At 53.4% G+C, this 17,059-nt stretch overlaps 8 protein-coding genes across 8 annotated transcripts; 5 read left to right on the top strand and 3 right to left on the bottom strand.

The window, feature by feature from the left end:
* Positions 1-685: 685 nt before the first annotated feature.
* On the top strand, positions 686-1,297 carry GCG54_00001859 (uncharacterized protein; the record flags this gene model as incomplete). Its single annotated transcript, XM_045401962.1, has 1 exon — positions 686-1,297. One exon carries the CDS (start codon positions 686-688, stop codon positions 1,295-1,297), a length of 612 nt encoding a protein of 203 aa, XP_045270691.1.
* A 230-nt stretch (positions 1,298-1,527) lies between these two features.
* On the bottom strand, positions 1,528-2,485 carry GCG54_00001858 (uncharacterized protein; the record flags this gene model as incomplete). Its single annotated transcript, XM_045401961.1, has 2 exons — positions 1,528-1,987; positions 2,049-2,485. 2 exons carry the CDS (start codon positions 2,483-2,485, stop codon positions 1,528-1,530), a joined length of 897 nt encoding a protein of 298 aa, XP_045270690.1.
* A 1,930-nt stretch (positions 2,486-4,415) lies between these two features.
* On the top strand, positions 4,416-5,617 carry GCG54_00001857 (uncharacterized protein; the record flags this gene model as incomplete). Its single annotated transcript, XM_045401960.1, has 2 exons — positions 4,416-4,539; positions 4,617-5,617. 2 exons carry the CDS (start codon positions 4,416-4,418, stop codon positions 5,615-5,617), a joined length of 1,125 nt encoding a protein of 374 aa, XP_045270689.1.
* Positions 5,618-7,122: 1,505 nt separating this feature from the next.
* GCG54_00001856 (Cullin-1) lies at positions 7,123-9,925 on the top strand (the record flags this gene model as incomplete). Its single annotated transcript, XM_045401959.1, has 6 exons — positions 7,123-7,346; positions 7,421-7,490; positions 7,581-7,597; positions 7,647-7,732; positions 7,796-9,681; positions 9,737-9,925. Coding segments are annotated over 6 exons (2,472 nt in total), but the record flags the coding sequence as incomplete, so codon positions are not given.
* A 1,479-nt stretch (positions 9,926-11,404) lies between these two features.
* GCG54_00001855 (uncharacterized protein) lies at positions 11,405-11,812 on the top strand (the record flags this gene model as incomplete). Its single annotated transcript, XM_045401958.1, has 1 exon — positions 11,405-11,812. The coding sequence occupies one exon, from the start codon at positions 11,405-11,407 to the stop codon at positions 11,810-11,812; it is 408 nt and encodes a 135-aa protein (XP_045270687.1).
* Positions 11,813-12,590: 778 nt separating this feature from the next.
* GCG54_00001854 (FAD-dependent monooxygenase yanF) lies at positions 12,591-13,924 on the bottom strand (the record flags this gene model as incomplete). The annotated part of the gene is made up of 2 exons (XM_045401957.1): positions 12,591-13,526; positions 13,559-13,924. 2 exons carry the CDS (start codon positions 13,922-13,924, stop codon positions 12,591-12,593), a joined length of 1,302 nt encoding a protein of 433 aa, XP_045270686.1.
* A 1,502-nt stretch (positions 13,925-15,426) lies between these two features.
* GCG54_00001853 (uncharacterized protein) lies at positions 15,427-15,911 on the bottom strand (the record flags this gene model as incomplete). The annotated part of the gene is made up of 2 exons (XM_045401956.1): positions 15,427-15,829; positions 15,892-15,911. The coding sequence occupies 2 exons, from the start codon at positions 15,909-15,911 to the stop codon at positions 15,427-15,429; spliced, it is 423 nt and encodes a 140-aa protein (XP_045270685.1).
* Positions 15,912-16,463: 552 nt separating this feature from the next.
* GCG54_00001851 (Mediator of RNA polymerase II transcription subunit 21) lies at positions 16,464-17,001 on the top strand (the record flags this gene model as incomplete). The annotated part of the gene is made up of 3 exons (XM_045401955.1): positions 16,464-16,505; positions 16,565-16,679; positions 16,742-17,001. 3 exons carry the CDS (start codon positions 16,464-16,466, stop codon positions 16,999-17,001), a joined length of 417 nt encoding a protein of 138 aa, XP_045270684.1.
* Between the last annotated feature and the right edge of the window lie 58 nt (positions 17,002-17,059).

Below are 17,059 nucleotides of genomic sequence, written 5' to 3'. Positions count from 1 at the left end.
AGGGACGGTTAGAGTAACCGTGGCGTGCTGAAGTGGTGTGCCTGCATGGCATTTGGCCGGGCCGTACTCATTCATACACACACACAGAGCACAATATACATACAACACGACACCCACTCCGGTCCAGAGTTCGATTGCACGCACGCCCGCATTTATTTCGCCATTCGAGCTCTTGTTTTACCTGTTGATTCCAATCCCGCCCTTTGGGTGTGTTTTTTTCACTTTATTTACTCGACCCTGCCTGTGTGTCCGGCAAGTTGTGCACGTTTCAAGCTGAGCAGGGTGGAATTGGAGACTGACACCAGGGAGGAACGCGCAGGTCTGAGGCATCCCTCTCGTACCTGTGTCGTCCAAGAGACATTCCAGCAGAGGCGGCCGTCCATATCTCTACATCCCGGGCATGCATACATTCATGCCACAACCCCAGGATACGGCTGTTTTGACAAGATAACGGCCCTCCTTCTCGGTGGTCCTTTTACTCCGGACAAGCCCTCCATCCAATCTCTCCTCCTTCTTTCCCGTAACCAACCCACTCTTTCAGAGCTACCATGAGTGCACTGGGGGCCGAAGCATCCTGACCATTTCTCTGCAATCCTCACGAAAGAAGAAGCACGGCCCGTCCCTCTCTCCATGGTAGCCAGCCCACCAGACTAAAGCACCCCTCGCCCATCCCAATTACACCACAATGACAACAACCACCACCATGCTCAAGTTGTCGACGCTACCGAGCCGGGCCGCCTACAGCCCGCTCATCCCGTCGCCTCTGAACCCAGATGTCGACGTCGTCGCACCTCAACGGCACCAGAGGCTGCGGGAGAAGAGGAGGCTGCAGGGCCGCGGGGACGTGAGCCCGACACAGAGATTACTACGCCATAAGGCTGCCATGGCGTGGAAGTCGGAGGCCTTGACGAGGGAAAGCAGGATATATACCCGGGAAGAGATTCTCAGCATTATCGCCGACTGCGACACCCAGGACGCCGCAGCGAGAACGGCAGTCATCATGCCCGACCTTAAGCAAAAGAAGCAGCCTCAAGTACACATCCGCGCGGCACACTGGAAGGAGACGGACGGCGAGGAGGACGATTTCTTTTGCGAATTGGACGACCTGCTCGGCGTCGACACACCAGATGGGAGCCCGCGGCAGTGGCCGACACTCGTCCCGAAGCTTCGCAGCCCATTCTCCAAAGACACGGCGAGGCGAGTCGCCCTGGCAATTGGGCTGATGTGCATCTGCGGTTGCTTGCCAGTGCTTCGAGCACACGGCTTCCACATATACCAGGGTTCCGAGGCACCTTAGGTTCTTACTCCGTCTACTTTGAGAGAGGAGACTTAACAGGAACAATACCCATCATCAAACAGGAAGGAGAAAAGCCGTAACAGGCAAACAGTCGAAGATGAGAGAGAGGAGTCTATCCGAATGTCGAACCAAAACGCCGCATTATTCTTACTCGTATATCATTCCGGGCTCGCGTCTAAGAGCACACACATCATACACCGTCCAGGCGGAAACTGGTAGCCTCACAGAGACTACTTTTTCTCGTCCTCACCCGGTCTCGTGGACTTTTCTTTATCTCTTGGAGCATCGGCGTCGGCATGCTTTGCGGCTTCCTCTTGTTTGACCTTCTTGGCATGGTTGACCTGCCAGATGGCCCTCTCGATCTCGACACCCAGCTCGGGTAGTTCGAGAGCCTTGGCTATGCGCTGGCCATTGGCCTGCGAGAGGAGGATTTCTTCGTCCTTGATGGCTTCGTCCTTGATGGCTTCGTCCTTGCCCTTCAGGGGGTTGACGTCGCCCGTGGCTGGCTTCGACGGCGTTGGGGATGTGTTGGCTGGGATTAATGGGTGGTAGATATCGTTCAGAAGCTTGGACGGGTTCAGAGCCAACAGTTTGTTGTCCAATAGGAATCGAAGGTGTTTGCCTCCTTCGAGAGCGCGCCAGTGTGACCAAGCACGATACGCCAAGTAGAAGAAGGGCAGATTAGGTATCCTAATAAAAAGAAATGTCAGCAGTATTCCTCGTGCAACAACGACTTGGCGGCTTGTCTTACACCGGTACCAGGGCAAACGGCGCCGAGATGGGCATTCCAATGAGACACCACAGCATCTTCTTTCTATGCAAGGCATCTCGCTCCGTCGCCAACGTCCTGACTACCTGTTCGGCCTTGGTCGTCGGGATGATTGCGTCCGGGTATACCAGCTCAACCTTTTCCTTGCCCTTGAGCTCATCGTCTTTGCGGCGTGCGGAAATTGGCGGAACGGATTTCAGACCCCATTCTTCGTATGGAATTCGGCGCAGAGCATAGTTTCCATAGTTGACAACCTTCTTCTGCCAGCCGCTTTCTTTGGCCTCCCAGCCGGCCCAAAGCTTGGACGCCTTTTTGGATACCTTGTCTGCCAAGCCTTGCTTGTTTGTTGTCACTACATTGAGTCGCTGGGAATAGAGCAGAGTCCGGCTCGTGGTGAGTGGGAGGAGGTAGACACGCATCGTGGTTGCCGAGGCTCAGAGGCGGATGCGGGGGGAAAACGATCGAGAGGCACGGATGTCGTCGTCGTCGTCGTAATCGTCGTCGTCCGAGGATCTGCGACCGGCAACTGGCTGGAGTTGCGACGGGCGGAGGAGGGGTGAAAAGCGGTGGGCGGGGGTAGGGCTCGGCTCGGTGAAGCTCGATAGGACTAGATGGCCGCAGGACTCATGGCGATTTTTGTACAAGACGGAGAGCGAAGGGGCGAATTGTCGAAAAGTCGCGATGCGGGCGGCCTCTGTGGTCCTTGTCGTGAAAGGAGGCAATTTTGACGCAGTTCGTGGAGTGCGAGTTTTGAAGGCAGCACTGAACCCGGCAAAAGCTGTGATGCTGCAGCCCTGGCCCCTGTCATCCATCTTAGCTTCTGGGTCAAGCTTCCTGGGTCAAGCCTGGGCCAGAGAGTGACGCACATGGGCGTCATAGGTCGCTGGAGCGGTTTAAGTGGTGCGCTGAATTGGCGATCCAGTGTTAGGACGGTACACGAGGGATGCCCCGGGAGCCTCAACAGTGGTTGCATCCAGGTCCAATCGGGATCCCCAGTCGCGGGCGGTGCTGGGTAGCCATGGGGGCCAATGGGCCCTGAAGAGCCCAGCACACTGCACAATCAGCACGTCCGGGGGGTCCACCTGGGTCCCAGGTAGGTAGCGCTAGGCTTCCGTGTGCCCCTCTATCTTCTGCGAATTTTTCAGAAGTCCCAGGTGGCGCGGCGCAAGTTAGGATTCGAAACTCGCTAAAAAGACTGCGAGCTCGCGGCTCAAGGCGCTGCGATGCGAGGCGAGGCGACGTGAGGTGAGGTGGTATTGCCTGGCCGGGTGCGATTGGGCATTCACATTCAGCTGTCCGGGTCCCTCTGCAGATAAAAATGTCCGCGGATGGGCGGTACGTACCTTCAACACCTTAACGCTGAAGGAGCCCGACCAGCCCCAGGGGGATCCACACGTTGCTCCAGTGCTACCGCAGTTTACCTGTCACTCAGGCACGCTCCATTGGTTCTCTTCGTTTTCCCATCCTCTGCTCCCTTGTTTGCAGGTTGCCTGCACTCTCGAGGTGCTGTTGCGCTGCGCGGCGCTGCGAAAGGAAGTGCGTACTCGGCGCTCACTTCGCTGTCTGCACATTTTCCCGGTTTGCTGGAAACGCCCGGGACCGCTTCATACAGTACCTCTTCGTCATCGCGATCAGTCCATCAGATCGGATCGTGTCGTGTGGTCTGTTCTCGCACGCTGCTGCATGTCGGCCGCCCTTATATTTGGTGGTGTTGTTTCCCCTGCCACACCAGGAGTCAGCGCCGGTATTACCTCTCATCAATCATCGGCGCCAAGCCAAGAAATAGGACCCAAGCAGGGCAAAGGCAGCTGGCCAGGAACGCTAGCCCGTCCTTCCCACGAGACACAGCCGCCGCCGCCGTTGAGTTCGATCGGCCACCTGCACTCAGCACGCACTCGCTCAACCCAACGGCTGCTGCTGCTGTCCCTCCCGTCACGCGCTCTCTCGCCCTACCTATTCAGTACCTTACTTTAAGGTTCCTTGCTTTTTCTCTACCCTTCCTTTCCCTGTCTTCCTTTTTCTTTCGCGCCTTACCTTCAATAAACCTTCTCTTCCCCTCTATCCCTCTGTGTGCGTGGCTCGAGTTCGCTTCTACCCTCTGTGCTCTCGCACCAACCTCCCTTTCGACTTTGAAGAAGCACCAACAGCAGCACACAGCGTTGTCTTGTTACGCGCCTAATATCGATACATCCACCTTTTGCCGCTACCACTGGAGGGCGGAGTGCATATAATATGAGAGCCCTCCGCCGCGCGATTGAGAAAGCGTTGAACCCCAGACGCTCTCAGTCCCCGTCCACTTCGGCATAGTCGCCCTTATTCAGTCCCGCCCCAGCCGCGGCTGCGACCGCGATGAGCACAGCCAGTCACCCGCCTGGCAGTTCTGGCTCGCCCGATTTCCGAGCTTCCGTCGGTACCAGTAGCACTGCAATCGACACAGGTGCTTCGCGGTTGAGGGCCCCGCGGTCTCTCCCTCGTAAGTACACTCGAGGCGATTTTCGCTGGGTAGTCGTGGTTGGCTGCGCACCTTGCTGACGTACCCTCCCTTTGCAGCATGGATCGATTCCTACGAGACACGATACGGCCAGGCCACAGAAGATCAGCTGCGGTTACTCTCACCCCCGGCGCCGGCCGTTCCTCCTCAGCACAATCATGCGCCCGCCGAACCCGATCGTCGAGTATCCCGAGATGGCTACGTTGACCTCGCCGGCGACCCGTTCCTAGAGAACTCCCGCACACGCCCGAAAATCAAACTCACAGACGTCTTCAGAGGCAAAGGAGCACAGCACGGAAGAAAATGGGACCACTTGCGGACCGCAGATCCCGTCATCGTCTCGAAGCATCGAGCAGCGACACAAGGCCCGCCAGCCGCATGGCGAGACTTCCTTCAATCCTCGACCTATGGGCACATGGAGGGCGAGGAGTCGGAAGTTGTGGACGTATCAGTGCTGGATAAGTTGCAGCCTGACTTCAACAAGCGATATGACGAAACGATGCACCGAGATGTGGAGAGTAAGACCTCAAGGAGGAAACAGTCCAAGACCATCTGGAAGAGGTTGTGGTCCATGGTATTACGACACTACCTGATCCCTCTCACCTTCCGACTCACGGTCATGGTTACATCGATTATTGCTCTTGCGATTGCAGCTCGTATTTATAAGGTAGAGAATGCCAAGAGCGGATCGAGTCCTGAACGCGCACAAAGCATTGTGGCCATTGCAGTCGATACGGTCGCACTGCCTTACATCGGCTACATGCTCTGGGACGAGTACACAGGCAAGCCTCTGGGTCTTCGCCCAGCTGTGCAGAAGATCTCCCTAATTCTGCTGGACCTCTTCTTTATCATATTCAAATCCGCCAGTACGTCCCTGGCGTTCGAATCTCTGGTTTTCCATAATGTGGACGCAGGCCCGGCGAGGCACCTGTCAAAGGCACTGGCATCCTTCCAGCTGGTAGGGCTGCTGGCGTGGACCATGAACTTCGTGGTCAACATTTTCCGTACGGTACAACGACTTGGAGGAGGCGAGGATGAAAGCTCTCACGACCACATGTAGCTGGACAAGTCGCCTTGGGCTCTTTTGGTTGGGTATACCCGGTGTATTAAAAGCCTGTACTATAGCTGGAGTGCGGATGCTCTTTATGGCTCTTCTTTGTTAATGATTATTACTTCAATACATGTGTTATGTCACACCAGTGGATGTTGAGCTTCCCTCTCTTTGAGTGGAAATTTTTGCCCTCTTACTGACATTTAATATTTTGGCTACAGTGGAGAGGCAAGAGACCATGATTGGAAAATCTGATACTTTTTTTTTTGTCCAAGTGTGCCGTGCATAGCGGCAGCCCCTAGACCTCTCTGCAACTGCTGGCACTGGTTCCTTGGGTCTTGGACGAGCGGCTTTGTCCGGTGCCGTCCGCAGACCAGGACAGCGTTGCAAGGTTACGGCAGTGTATCTTTTCAACTTCAGACGGACGGGGCGTGGGGCATTCGACAACAATAAGCAGCGCCATGGAGACATGTTCATGACTTGACACGATTGGACACAGCAGACCAAAAATTACAGCCAACATCTTGAATATTACGTATCTGGAAAGGGAGGTCAGTACGTCTTGTCCACGTGATGCATGATTATGCATGTAAGAGCCAACCTGGAATGGCATCGCAACCTCAGGCTGAAGATGGCGGCGATGCTCAAGCAATCTGGGGAAAATGATACGGAGTAAGGCTGAAAATGCCCGGAGGATACATTTAACTTGATCGATCTCACCCCCTGGCAACTAGGTAGGCAGCCCATGGGCGCCTAATTAAGCACACGGCACCGCAAAGCACGCCTTGCCTTTCCCAGAGTACATCACTTGAGGCTGATGGGCGGTCAGAGGCGGCAAAACCGCAAGCTAGACTCATTCAGGTAGGCCCCACAAGTCCCCCCGACCGGCCCATGGATTGAAGGTCCCACGCCCAGGACATCCACCAGTGCGACTTCAGTGTCAGTGGCCCGTCTTCAGTTCCTCCACCACCGGACGCCTCCATACGCCGTACAAGCACTCACGCACCCAAAGCAGCATCCGTCCACTGACTGCCTCCGGCTGCCTGCCTGCCTGCCTCTGCCTGATTGAACGCGCTGACCTGTTCTGGTCCAGGCTGCGACTTCCTTCTTTTCTGCTTCCATCTTCTTCCTGCCCTTTCAGAATACCTTCGTCCTCACTTCCCTCCTGCCCGCTCTGACTCAGACAAAGGGCGCCGCGTTCCTGTCCTGCCCACGCAGCTCCAACTTCGTAAGGCAGCCAGCTCTCTCCTACCTCGCTCCTCTCCCTCCATCCCTCCATCACGTCCCAAACCCTTGCGACCGACAGCCCTCAACCGCGCCCGCCTCTGCTTCCAACCCTGATGCGAAAGAGGTCGACCCTGGTGCCGCCACCTTTTCTGACCACGTCCATCACCACGTCCTGATTCTTCGGCACCTTTCTGGCAACCGCGGGACCGGAGACACTGCGTCCATTCATTGACCCATCCACCGAACCTGACGTCGAGATTTTTTTAACAGTTTCTATTTCTACAGAGCAGCACCCCGCTCCCCGCGAAACCTCCTGTCGACTACTTCCCGTCGGCCAACATATTATCCCCACCATCAACGGCCACGACGGCCTCGCCACATTCTTCTGCCGAACAAGATACACGACGACTACGGATACGATTCGAGACCCTCGGGTGTTGACAGTAGAGAAGATGGCGCCCACAGTTCAGCAGATGCCTCCGGTTCCCAACAGGGAGGACATCGGAGCAACGTGAGTCGACTTTTGCAGCCTTGCGACGCCTCTGGCTTCGCTGTTGGCCGACACCCCGCGCTGACTGCTTGCAGATGGAAATATCTCGAGGCCGGCATCCAGCGTATCATGCTTGATCTCGAGCGCGGTATTGACATGCAGATCGTGAGTCCCCTCGCTGCCCCGCGCCTTCCCCCCCTCTGCGGGCTTGCCGCCGCTTGATGCAAGATTGCTGACGTCTCCTTCGTGCCGCAGTACATGGGAGTATACACGTAGGTAGCGCTGACCAATTGTTGCTGAACCACTCTGACCTCGTTGCAGTGCCGTCCACAACTTTTGTACATCTCAGAAGGCCGTTGGGCTCTCAGTGCCTCAAGGAAGTATCGGTTCTGGCAATCACAGAGGAGGTAAGCCAGCAGCAAAGATTCGCATGCAAGAGTGTGCCCATGCTGACCACTGGGAATGAACAGCCCACCTCCTTGGCGAGGAACTTTACAACAAGCTCATCGAATACCTCAAGTCCCACCTCGAAGGACTCGTCCAGCAATCCAAGACACACACCGACGAGGCTCTCCTGACATTCTACATCAAAGAATGGAACAGATACACGGTCGCCGCCAAATACATCCACCACCTGTTCCGGTATCTGAACCGACACTGGGTCAAGCGTGAAATGGACGAGGGCAAGAAAAACATCTACGACGTCTACACGCTCCACTTGGTCCAGTGGCGTAGGGTGCTATTCGAAGACGTATCGGGGAAGGTCATGGAGGCGGTGTTGAAGCTCGTCGAGAAGCAACGCAATGGCGAGACGATCGAGTACGGCCAGATCAAGCAAGTCGTTGACTCCTTCGTGTCCCTCGGTCTCGACGACTCCGATCCCACCAAGTCGACCCTCGACGTCTACCGCTTCCACTTCGAGAAACCGTTCTTAGAACATACGAAGACCTACTACCAGAATGAGTCTAAGCAGTTCGTGGCCGAGAACAGCGTGGTCGAATACATGAAGAAGGCCGCTGCTCGTTTACAGGAGGAAGAGGAGCGGGTCAAGATGTATCTTCACGCTGATATCATCAATCCCCTCCGCAAGACCTGTAACCAAGCTCTTATTGCGGACCACTCCCAGCTCTTGCGAGACGAATTCCAGGTCCTTCTCGACAACGACAGAGAAGAAGACATGGCCAGGATGTACAACCTTCTATCGAGGATTCCCGAAGGTTTGGATCCTCTCCGCCAGAGATTCGAGACTCATGTCCGTAAGGCCGGCCTGGGAGCAGTACAGAAGGTGGCATCGGATGCAGAGAAGCTGGAGCCCAAGGTCTACGTCGATGCGTTGTTGGAGATTCATTCTCAGTACTCGGGCTTGGTAACGCGAGCTTTCGAAGCCGAGGCAGAGTTTACGAGATCCCTTGACAACGCCTGCCGCGAATTCATCAATAGAAACGAGGTCTGCAAGTCGGGCTCCAACAAGTCTCCTGAGCTGTTGGCCAAGTACACGGATGTCCTGCTTCGCAAGAGCAGCACCGGAATCGAGGAGGGCGAGCTTGAGAACACTCTCACGCAGATCATGACCGTTTTCAAGTACATCGAGGACAAGGACGTCTTCCAAAAGTTCTACTCCCGCATGCTGGCTCGCAGATTGGTCCACAGTAACTCCTCGTCGGACGATGCAGAGACAAGCATGATCAGTAAGCTGAAGGAGGCGTGCGGTTTTGAGTACACGAACAAGCTCCAGAGAATGTTCCAGGACATGCAGACCTCCAAGGACTTGAACGTCAGCTTCAAGGAGCATGTTGCGGGTCTTGGCATTACCAAGAACGCTCTGGACTCCCAGTACTCGATCCTGGGTACCGGTTTCTGGCCGTTGACAGCACCAAACACCAGCTTCACTCCACCCGCTGAAATCAATGAGGACTGTGAGCGCTTCGCTCGCTTCTACAAGAATAGGCACGAGGGTCGCAAGTTGACGTGGCTCTGGCAGTTGTGCAAGGGCGAGCTGAAGGCAGGATACTGCAAGAACAGCAAAACGCCCTACACCTTCCAGGTGTCAGTGTACCAGATGGCGATCTTGCTCATGTTCAACGACAAGGACAAACATACCTACGAGGATATCGCCGGTGTGACCCTGCTGAGCTCCGAGGTCCTGGACCAGGCTCTGGCCATCCTGCTCAAGGCCAAGGTTCTCATCATCTCCCCCGATGGCAAGCCCGAGGCAGGCAAGAGCTTCAGGCTCAACTATGACTTCAAGAGCAAGAAGATCAGAGTGAACTTGAACCTTGGAGGAGCCAAGGAGGCTAAGCAGGAGGAAGTGGAGACCAACAAGACGATCGAGGAGGACCGCAAGCTGTTGTTGCAGGTACGTATCTGGCGAGTCCGACTCACCTTTTGACATATGCTAATAAGTCGCACAGTCTGCCATTGTTCGTATCATGAAGGCGAGAAAGAAGATGAAGCACACGCAGCTCGTCAGCGAGACTATCAACCAGATTCGGTCGCGCTTCGTGCCAAAGGTTTCGGATATCAAGAAGTGCATAGAGATTCTCCTCGACAAGGAGTACTTGGAACGGCTCGAGGATGACGAGCTTGGCTACTTGGCGTAATTGGGATCGGGCTTTTCCTCTCGAGAAGAGGAAATACCCTCTTGCCTCTCTCGATTGTCTATGTATTACAACACTCTCAAAACTGCATACACACCCCATCTTTACCAGGCACTCGATTTGCGTTACACGGGCACACTCAGGTGTGTGCAGGCTCCCCAGCGACAGGAACGAGGAATACTTCACGAAGGGGGCTGTTTTCTTCGGGTTAGGGGCGACCGGCAGGTGGGCAGGGTTAGATAGCCGCATGCGGATTCCTCATATTGACTGTTAAAAATGCCACAGACAATGACCACGGTGACGCCTGAGGTGAGCGATTCCACTCAGTTAGTATTGACTGCGGCACGGCAGCACTACGGAGAGAGGCAACCATAGGGCAGTAGACGTCTGGGATGTGTAGGTCCGCGAGGACGTGGAAGTATAAGTGTCAAATCATTCAAAGCCATGACATCCATCGCGGCCATACCGACGTAATGTTAGAAAATAGAACCTCCAACCCTGCCCTCTAGTAACCGGCCTCGCCGTCAGCATCATATCTCATCATGGCGCTTGTTGTGCAAAGCTAGCCGCCACCGCAACACCTTTGCACATCAGCCGTACTTGCTTTTCCGGGCATTATCAAGATATTCTTGGCTGCAAGACTGGTTTCTGGTAGCATTCCGCCTTGCCCTCACCTATCAACGCCAGAAAAGTTGATTGGCCCTAGACATGCTTGAGCAGGCAGGTTTGGAGAGATTTTCAGGCACCCGGCAACGCTCTGTCGTCACATCAGCTCATTTCCACCGACATTTCAGCTACTTATGTATTTTGCACATAATTTAAGTAGGGCTACCACTGTAGTCGGTCGCCTTCGCGAGTCTTCTTACGGATTGTCGAACAGCAAAGGGGCCGTAGAGTGGATAGATGGGCCACGATCTCCCCACAGCTCGGCCTCCGACGTACGCCGCATGGTCTATTTCCAATACGACGTATCAGAGCCCACAGTACGTTGTAATGTCTATTTTCCCTTCATGGGATGGAAATTGGACCTTGGTTTAGAGTCGGCTACGCTGGACAACTGTACGTGTAGTTGCAACAAATTGGCGCAAAGGACCATGCTAGAGCACCACTCCTCGACATATACACACAACCAGCCCACTGCCCACGACAGTATTTTCCCATTCACGGAAGGTACCGGCGAGATCTTTGTTCACCTTCGGATGATCGGCAAGGTGTTTGCAAAATATCAAGCGTACATGACCCTATGGATACTACTGAGGGTATGGCGCAGCAGACAAGTTGCCAAACATCACCATATCCAGTAAGAAGTCGGCGAGAAGCGGTGGAAATGATACAAACCTTCGAAGGGATGATGACTCGTTGTGAACTCGAGCCCACTGGTAATACGTCGTATCTCATGGATGAAGTGGAAAGCATGGTTCACAGAGTCGACTGACGCTCTTGCAAGTGCTCCCAGCTCTTGGGGTATATATCTTCGCCGTCATGGCCGTTCTTAAAGATGTCTGGACAAACTCATCAGCGCAATCTTTCAGCTTCAAAACATTCTTATTCGCCTTCCAAACAGCTCTGTCTTTAGTCAAGATGCAGTTCTCCGCCCTCCTCGCCACCATCGCCGGCCTCGCCGTCGGCGTCAGCTCCGCAGCTTTCGACGTTCGCGGCGAAGACGTCGGCTGCGTCGGCGCCTGCGGTCACGACTACGCCTGCATCTCCCAGTGCTTCGACAAGCGCGGCCTGGAAACCCGCCAGTCCGCTGCGCAGCAGTGCGTCTTTGGATGCGCCAAAGACGATTACGGATGTTACGCCAACTGCTTCAACAAGCGTGACGAGAGGACCGCCTGTGTTGGAGCTTGCGGCCATGATTATGCCTGCATCGGCAGATGCTTGGGATAGACTTCTTCATGTTGTGACCTTGGTAAGTGCGGCAGAATACTTCAACATTCTAAAATTCATGGCGGTGGCTGACCATTTCTGTCTCAGCAGTACAGTAGCAAGCATAGCATAGCACAAGTGGCATCAACTACTAAACTCTCTTGGTAATAAATATCCCTTGAATTCTTTTATAGGGCTACCAGATCGTATCCTAAACATGTACCTAAAATATTACTAAATACACAGAATGTAATCTGGATCTTCTTAGTTACTGTCTAATCGAGCTGTGGCCTAATTCTTTTTTTATTGTCCATAGTCTCGAAGTTGGTCGTACTAAAATGTAAATTAGACCGTGTAATATTAGCTCTGCTATAGTTTCATTTGGTGATATCTTGACTCTAGGAGCTTTTCTGGATATAATGCTCCTGATATAAGCAATGTCAAAAGCTATTATCTAGAAAACCCGAAGGGCTCCCCAGTGAACGTAGGTGGACATAAAGAAGACCGGGCCGTCCTAGATAAGTATGTGAAGACTTAGTATACACATCTCATACTATTAACGACCGGTGAGATTAGCTACTCATTACAATAAGATGGGATATATTGTGATAAACCACCCGCGAGACGTAATTTGGTTTGACACAAGATAGCTGATATTTGTTTGCTAGGATAATTTACACAGAATGAAAATACGGAAATTCCTGGCTCGTAAATGCGCTCATCAGGCCTCGGAATGAGACATATCAACTAGACTCGAGCAATGACATGCCCCTGAACTGCGTAAGACCTCGCAAAGTATTCATAATTTGAACCCTCCCACTAGCAAGCTGGTATACACTCCTTCGGTGTCGTATTTGGCCTTGATAGTCTTCAGCAGTTGCAGATTTGCGTCGTTGTACGTGTTGAACACATCCTGCCCATTTCCCGCGTTGTTGAGATACAGAAAAGGAACCAGCTTGTCTCCCAACTTGGCGCTCATATCTGAGTTGATGTCCGAAATGAGCGTCTCAATGGCGCCAGTGTCGTTCTTGAGCGACCAAGAAAAGGTCTGCTCACACATAAAGTACGGCCCTGCATCGCTGTCAATCCCCATAGGATCGCCAGCCGGATCAGCCCCCCGGTTGGTCTCGATGAAGGACCGCGAGATAGGGTTCATAGCAAGCGTAGAGATGAACCCTTTGATCGCCGGGCCGCGTTCCTGGGCGAGCTGGAAAAATGCGTCGTGCGCGGTGTACAAGGCATCGAGGTTCGACAGCACGGTGAAGCCGTGAAATCGGAAGTTCTGGCCGTGCACCTGGTCGAAGCCCTGGTCGGCCTCGGCTGACCAGTTGGCCAGAGTGCGGGTTGCGAAAGTGCTGGTCTTCGGGATGACCTGCGGGGGGAGGAATCGTTGCAGAGCGGAGGGAGAAGTTTCGTTGTTGTCGTTGTAGAACAGCGTCGCCGAATATGTGATATTGGGCCCCGCGGCTGGTACATAGGAGATGGTCGGGAGGACAAAAGCTCGTTGGTCCTGCACTCCATTCCGGGAGAAGTCGTACAGGTCGGAAAGGAAGGAGTCACGCTGACCGGAGCCGTAAGCCACGTTGCCGACGGCCACCTTCTCAATCTCGTATGTCTTGAGCTCGAACCTGGTGACAATGGCAAAGTTGTTGCCGCCTCCGCGAAGTGCCCAGAAGAGATCAGAGTACTCGTTCGTCGCGGTGGCGTAGACGATAGATCCGCTGGATAGAACAGCCTATGTCCAGTTAGTCTTCTTTCTTATCATACAATCCTGGGGAGAGATATTCTTGCCTCGTAGCCAACAACATTCCCTGACGCCCATCCATACTGGTTGCTCAAGAAGGACATTCCTCCTCCTAACATGAATCCGGGAACCCCGACGACGCCGATGCGACTACCCACAACTGCCAAACCTCCTGGGGACAGGTAGTTGTATATGTCTGCCCAATTATGACCGGACGCTACCGAAATTAACTCGCGGTCCTCGGATAGTTGAAGACCCGTTAGGTTTGTGGTGGCCAACAAGATTCCGTTTGAATCAATGTTCGCAGCGCCTGGTATGGGCATCCACCCGCCTCCACGCACCGCAAATTGGACTCCAGATTGTGCCAGTCTCTGCACTGCAGTTGCCATGGTTTGCGGGCTGTTGGGAGTGAAGATGCAAGCCGGGCCGAGCCACCCTTCCGCACTGAAATATCCTGAATGGAGTGTCAGCGTTCATAATGTTTTTGTTCTGATACTACTATCTCAATGAACGCATAAACTTGAAAGGAAGGTGCCTGGAGGAGGATCGGAATCGGGTCCATGACATTATCCATCTGCGGCGAAGGCACTGCTCCAAGAGCCATCGTATAACAACATACCTTTATTGATAGAAGAGTAACCGGTGTTGTTAGGAAGCAGAGTGAGCTGGGGAAAATCATGCACTAAAGAAACACAGACGTCCGTGACAGTACGATTCGTTGAACACCCGGCGAGGTTCGTGAGCATCGACGCAGCCAACATGAGTTGGCTGCGGCGTAGTTGGCGCGCGAGCATCTTGTAAAGAGGAGAGACCGCGTTAGAAAATAAACACAGAAGGAAGGGAGGAGACTACTAAGAAATATACGCCAGCGTGAGTAAGGCTATTTTCCGCAGAGATAACGCGGTCGCCCCAAAGTAAAACTGCAAGACGTTGAACATGTCGAGGACAGCCGGAATTTATCTACTGGACCGCTTCTTCGGCACCGTCGTCAGCGAACTCCTAATTCTATATACGACGTATTTACCAGTGTACATAAAGAAAATATATTCAGATTATAGAATAAGGCATCTGCATTATCAATGGGGAATACGTCGTATTCGCCAATGCACCGAGCTAGAGGCTCATGATGGCAGAGCACAGACGTGCAGATCATCTGGGTATAAGTGGACGGCAAACGCTTCGCCACGCGGGAATTAAAGACAGAGGGTGAATCTAGAAGCCAATCTGCCTTATACATGCGATTTACATGACAGCATACGTCTTCGTGTGTCTTTAAGTGACCTTGTTGACATTTTCTGTCCAGATGATGTTGTCACAAAGCTCTCCCGGCTGGGCGCAGCAAACATAGTCAATTTCACACCCGTACACCAGCACATACGACCATACCCACTGGAAAACTCGGGATCCCGTCCGCTCTCCCATAGATAAGCCAGTGAGGGCTGGATTAGTAGTTGGGTCGGTGACGACCAGCGAATACCCGGTGTTGTATGTACAATTTTGGCGTTAATGTCCTTTTTGCCTCGCTGCAAGAGGGTGTAGATGTGAGATCACGTAGCACCGAGTTTTCATTACTTCCTACCGCTATTATCTAGTATGACTCCCAGTTAACGGCTTCTGTTTTGATTAAGGTAATATGTCACGCATCTGTCTAAATTGTTATTTGAAGTCGCGCGTTAGGGTTGCTGTGTAACGATCGCCTTGGGGGGTGGGGATGTGATTGCTTTGACATCTTCACATATCTAGTCATCTGCTGCTTGAGATTTTAGATTCAAAATCGCACCACGGCTTTTGGGACCGAATTCTTTTTGTAATGGTCTCTTACAATCCATCCCATTGTCTCCTCGTATTATCGTCTTGACCGTGGCCATCTCCCAGTGTGTATCGGAAGAGCTCATTTGGCTTCACCACCCTCGATGACTGTAGAATCAACGATTGTCCCAACTCGCTTGCCCTTATATGTCAAGACAACCTGCGACTCGCCGGCGCCATCTTTGGGGTGGCGCATAGTGACGTTGACTCCCCTTAGGCCTTCCTCCTCGGCTCGTTGATTCCAGAGCATCTGCCGAATAATGCCGTCCTCGGAGCACGAGATGAATCCCATCGGCCATCGGCTTCGTCCGAGACCTTCGCGTACCCCTTTGCTTGCTGTTTTCGTGCTTACAAGGAAGGCAATGACTCCTTCGCCACGCCAACCGACTGGGGCACCAATAAAGGCCCCTTCCAACTCTCGGATGACCGCAGGAGTTACCTTCTGAGCCCCTCCTTTGCACTGGAAAATGAGCTTCAAGCTGGTTCTTCGTGAGGGTAGTTTCCAATGTCCGAGAAGATCGACACCATAGTCTGAGACGCCACCTACTCTCGTAGCTTGAATTCCATATTGAGAGAGAATTGACGACACAGTGTATTCGTAATGAGTTCCAACATAGATGGTAGATGCCGTGTCAAGCCCAGTTCGATCTGCATAGTCTAGGAAAGACGCAAGGTCATGGTGCTTTACTGTTGATGCGTCGGGAACCGGCAAGTCCTGCCCTTTTTTCCCCTTCTGTCTCAGTGATGTTCGTGTCGAGAGTTGACGTGGTTGACCGACATGGGGAAGAAGTCGCAGAGGACGAAACCATTTGCTGTCTAGTGAGCGTCGCAGAGCATACATGCTCCTGGTATATGGGAAAGTTGGTTTCGGCGGAAGCGTCCTGGCATGTTCCGGCGCAAAAAGCTCATCACTTATTGAAGAAACATGGCCTGGGACGATGAGTTGAAGTTGCGGTACGGTGGGTACGTACCGAAGACGCTTTTCTGCTGCTCCATTCGATGGCTGGCCCGTGCGCCACACGCGGAATACCTGCCGCTGCCAGCCGCCATACGAGCAGTGTGCGGCACTTCAACCAAACCGAGATCAACGTCAACAACGGCCACTAGACGACCGGCAACATGGGTGACAGACTCACTCAACTGCAAGATGCTGTGGATCAGGTAAGAGATAGTCCCTCCTTTTTGCCATGCGACACCGTGGCCGCTGACACATTCTTTAGCTTGCCCAGCAATTCGTCGCAAGCTTCCACTTCGTCCACCGACGCCACGACCTAGAACTTCTTAGCCCCAACGACAAGATACGCGATGTCAAGCAGGAACCAGATCAGAAGGAGGGTACGATAAACGCTGCAGATGTTCATCGGTAGCCTTTGAGCATTTTGACTTACAGCGCGCAGTGGACCCGCTCCCCGCGGACGAATTCAAGGAAGGCCTAGCTGAGCTGTCGCGCGACTTGATTATAACGGAACAACAAATCGAAGTCCTCATTTCCAGTCTGCCAGGCTTGGATAGCAGCGAGGTTGATCAGGAGCGATATATACAGGAGTTGGAAGACGAGCTCAAGGTTGCCGAGGCACAGAGACAGGACGCGATTAAGGAGAAGGACCAGATCCTCGGCAAGCTCGACGAGGTCATCAGAAGCATTCGCAGACCTTGAGCGTCGGCGGGTGACACATCTATCTAAGGAAAATCGAAACGGCGTTTGGGCGGCTTTT

The sequence above is a fragment of the Colletotrichum gloeosporioides genome (assembly GCF_011800055.1).
Source record: "Colletotrichum gloeosporioides strain Lc1 chromosome Unknown consensus_7, whole genome shotgun sequence".
Classification (NCBI taxonomy): domain Eukaryota; kingdom Fungi; phylum Ascomycota; class Sordariomycetes; order Glomerellales; family Glomerellaceae; genus Colletotrichum; species Colletotrichum gloeosporioides.
This window is presented reverse-complemented; position numbering and strand designations above follow the sequence as displayed.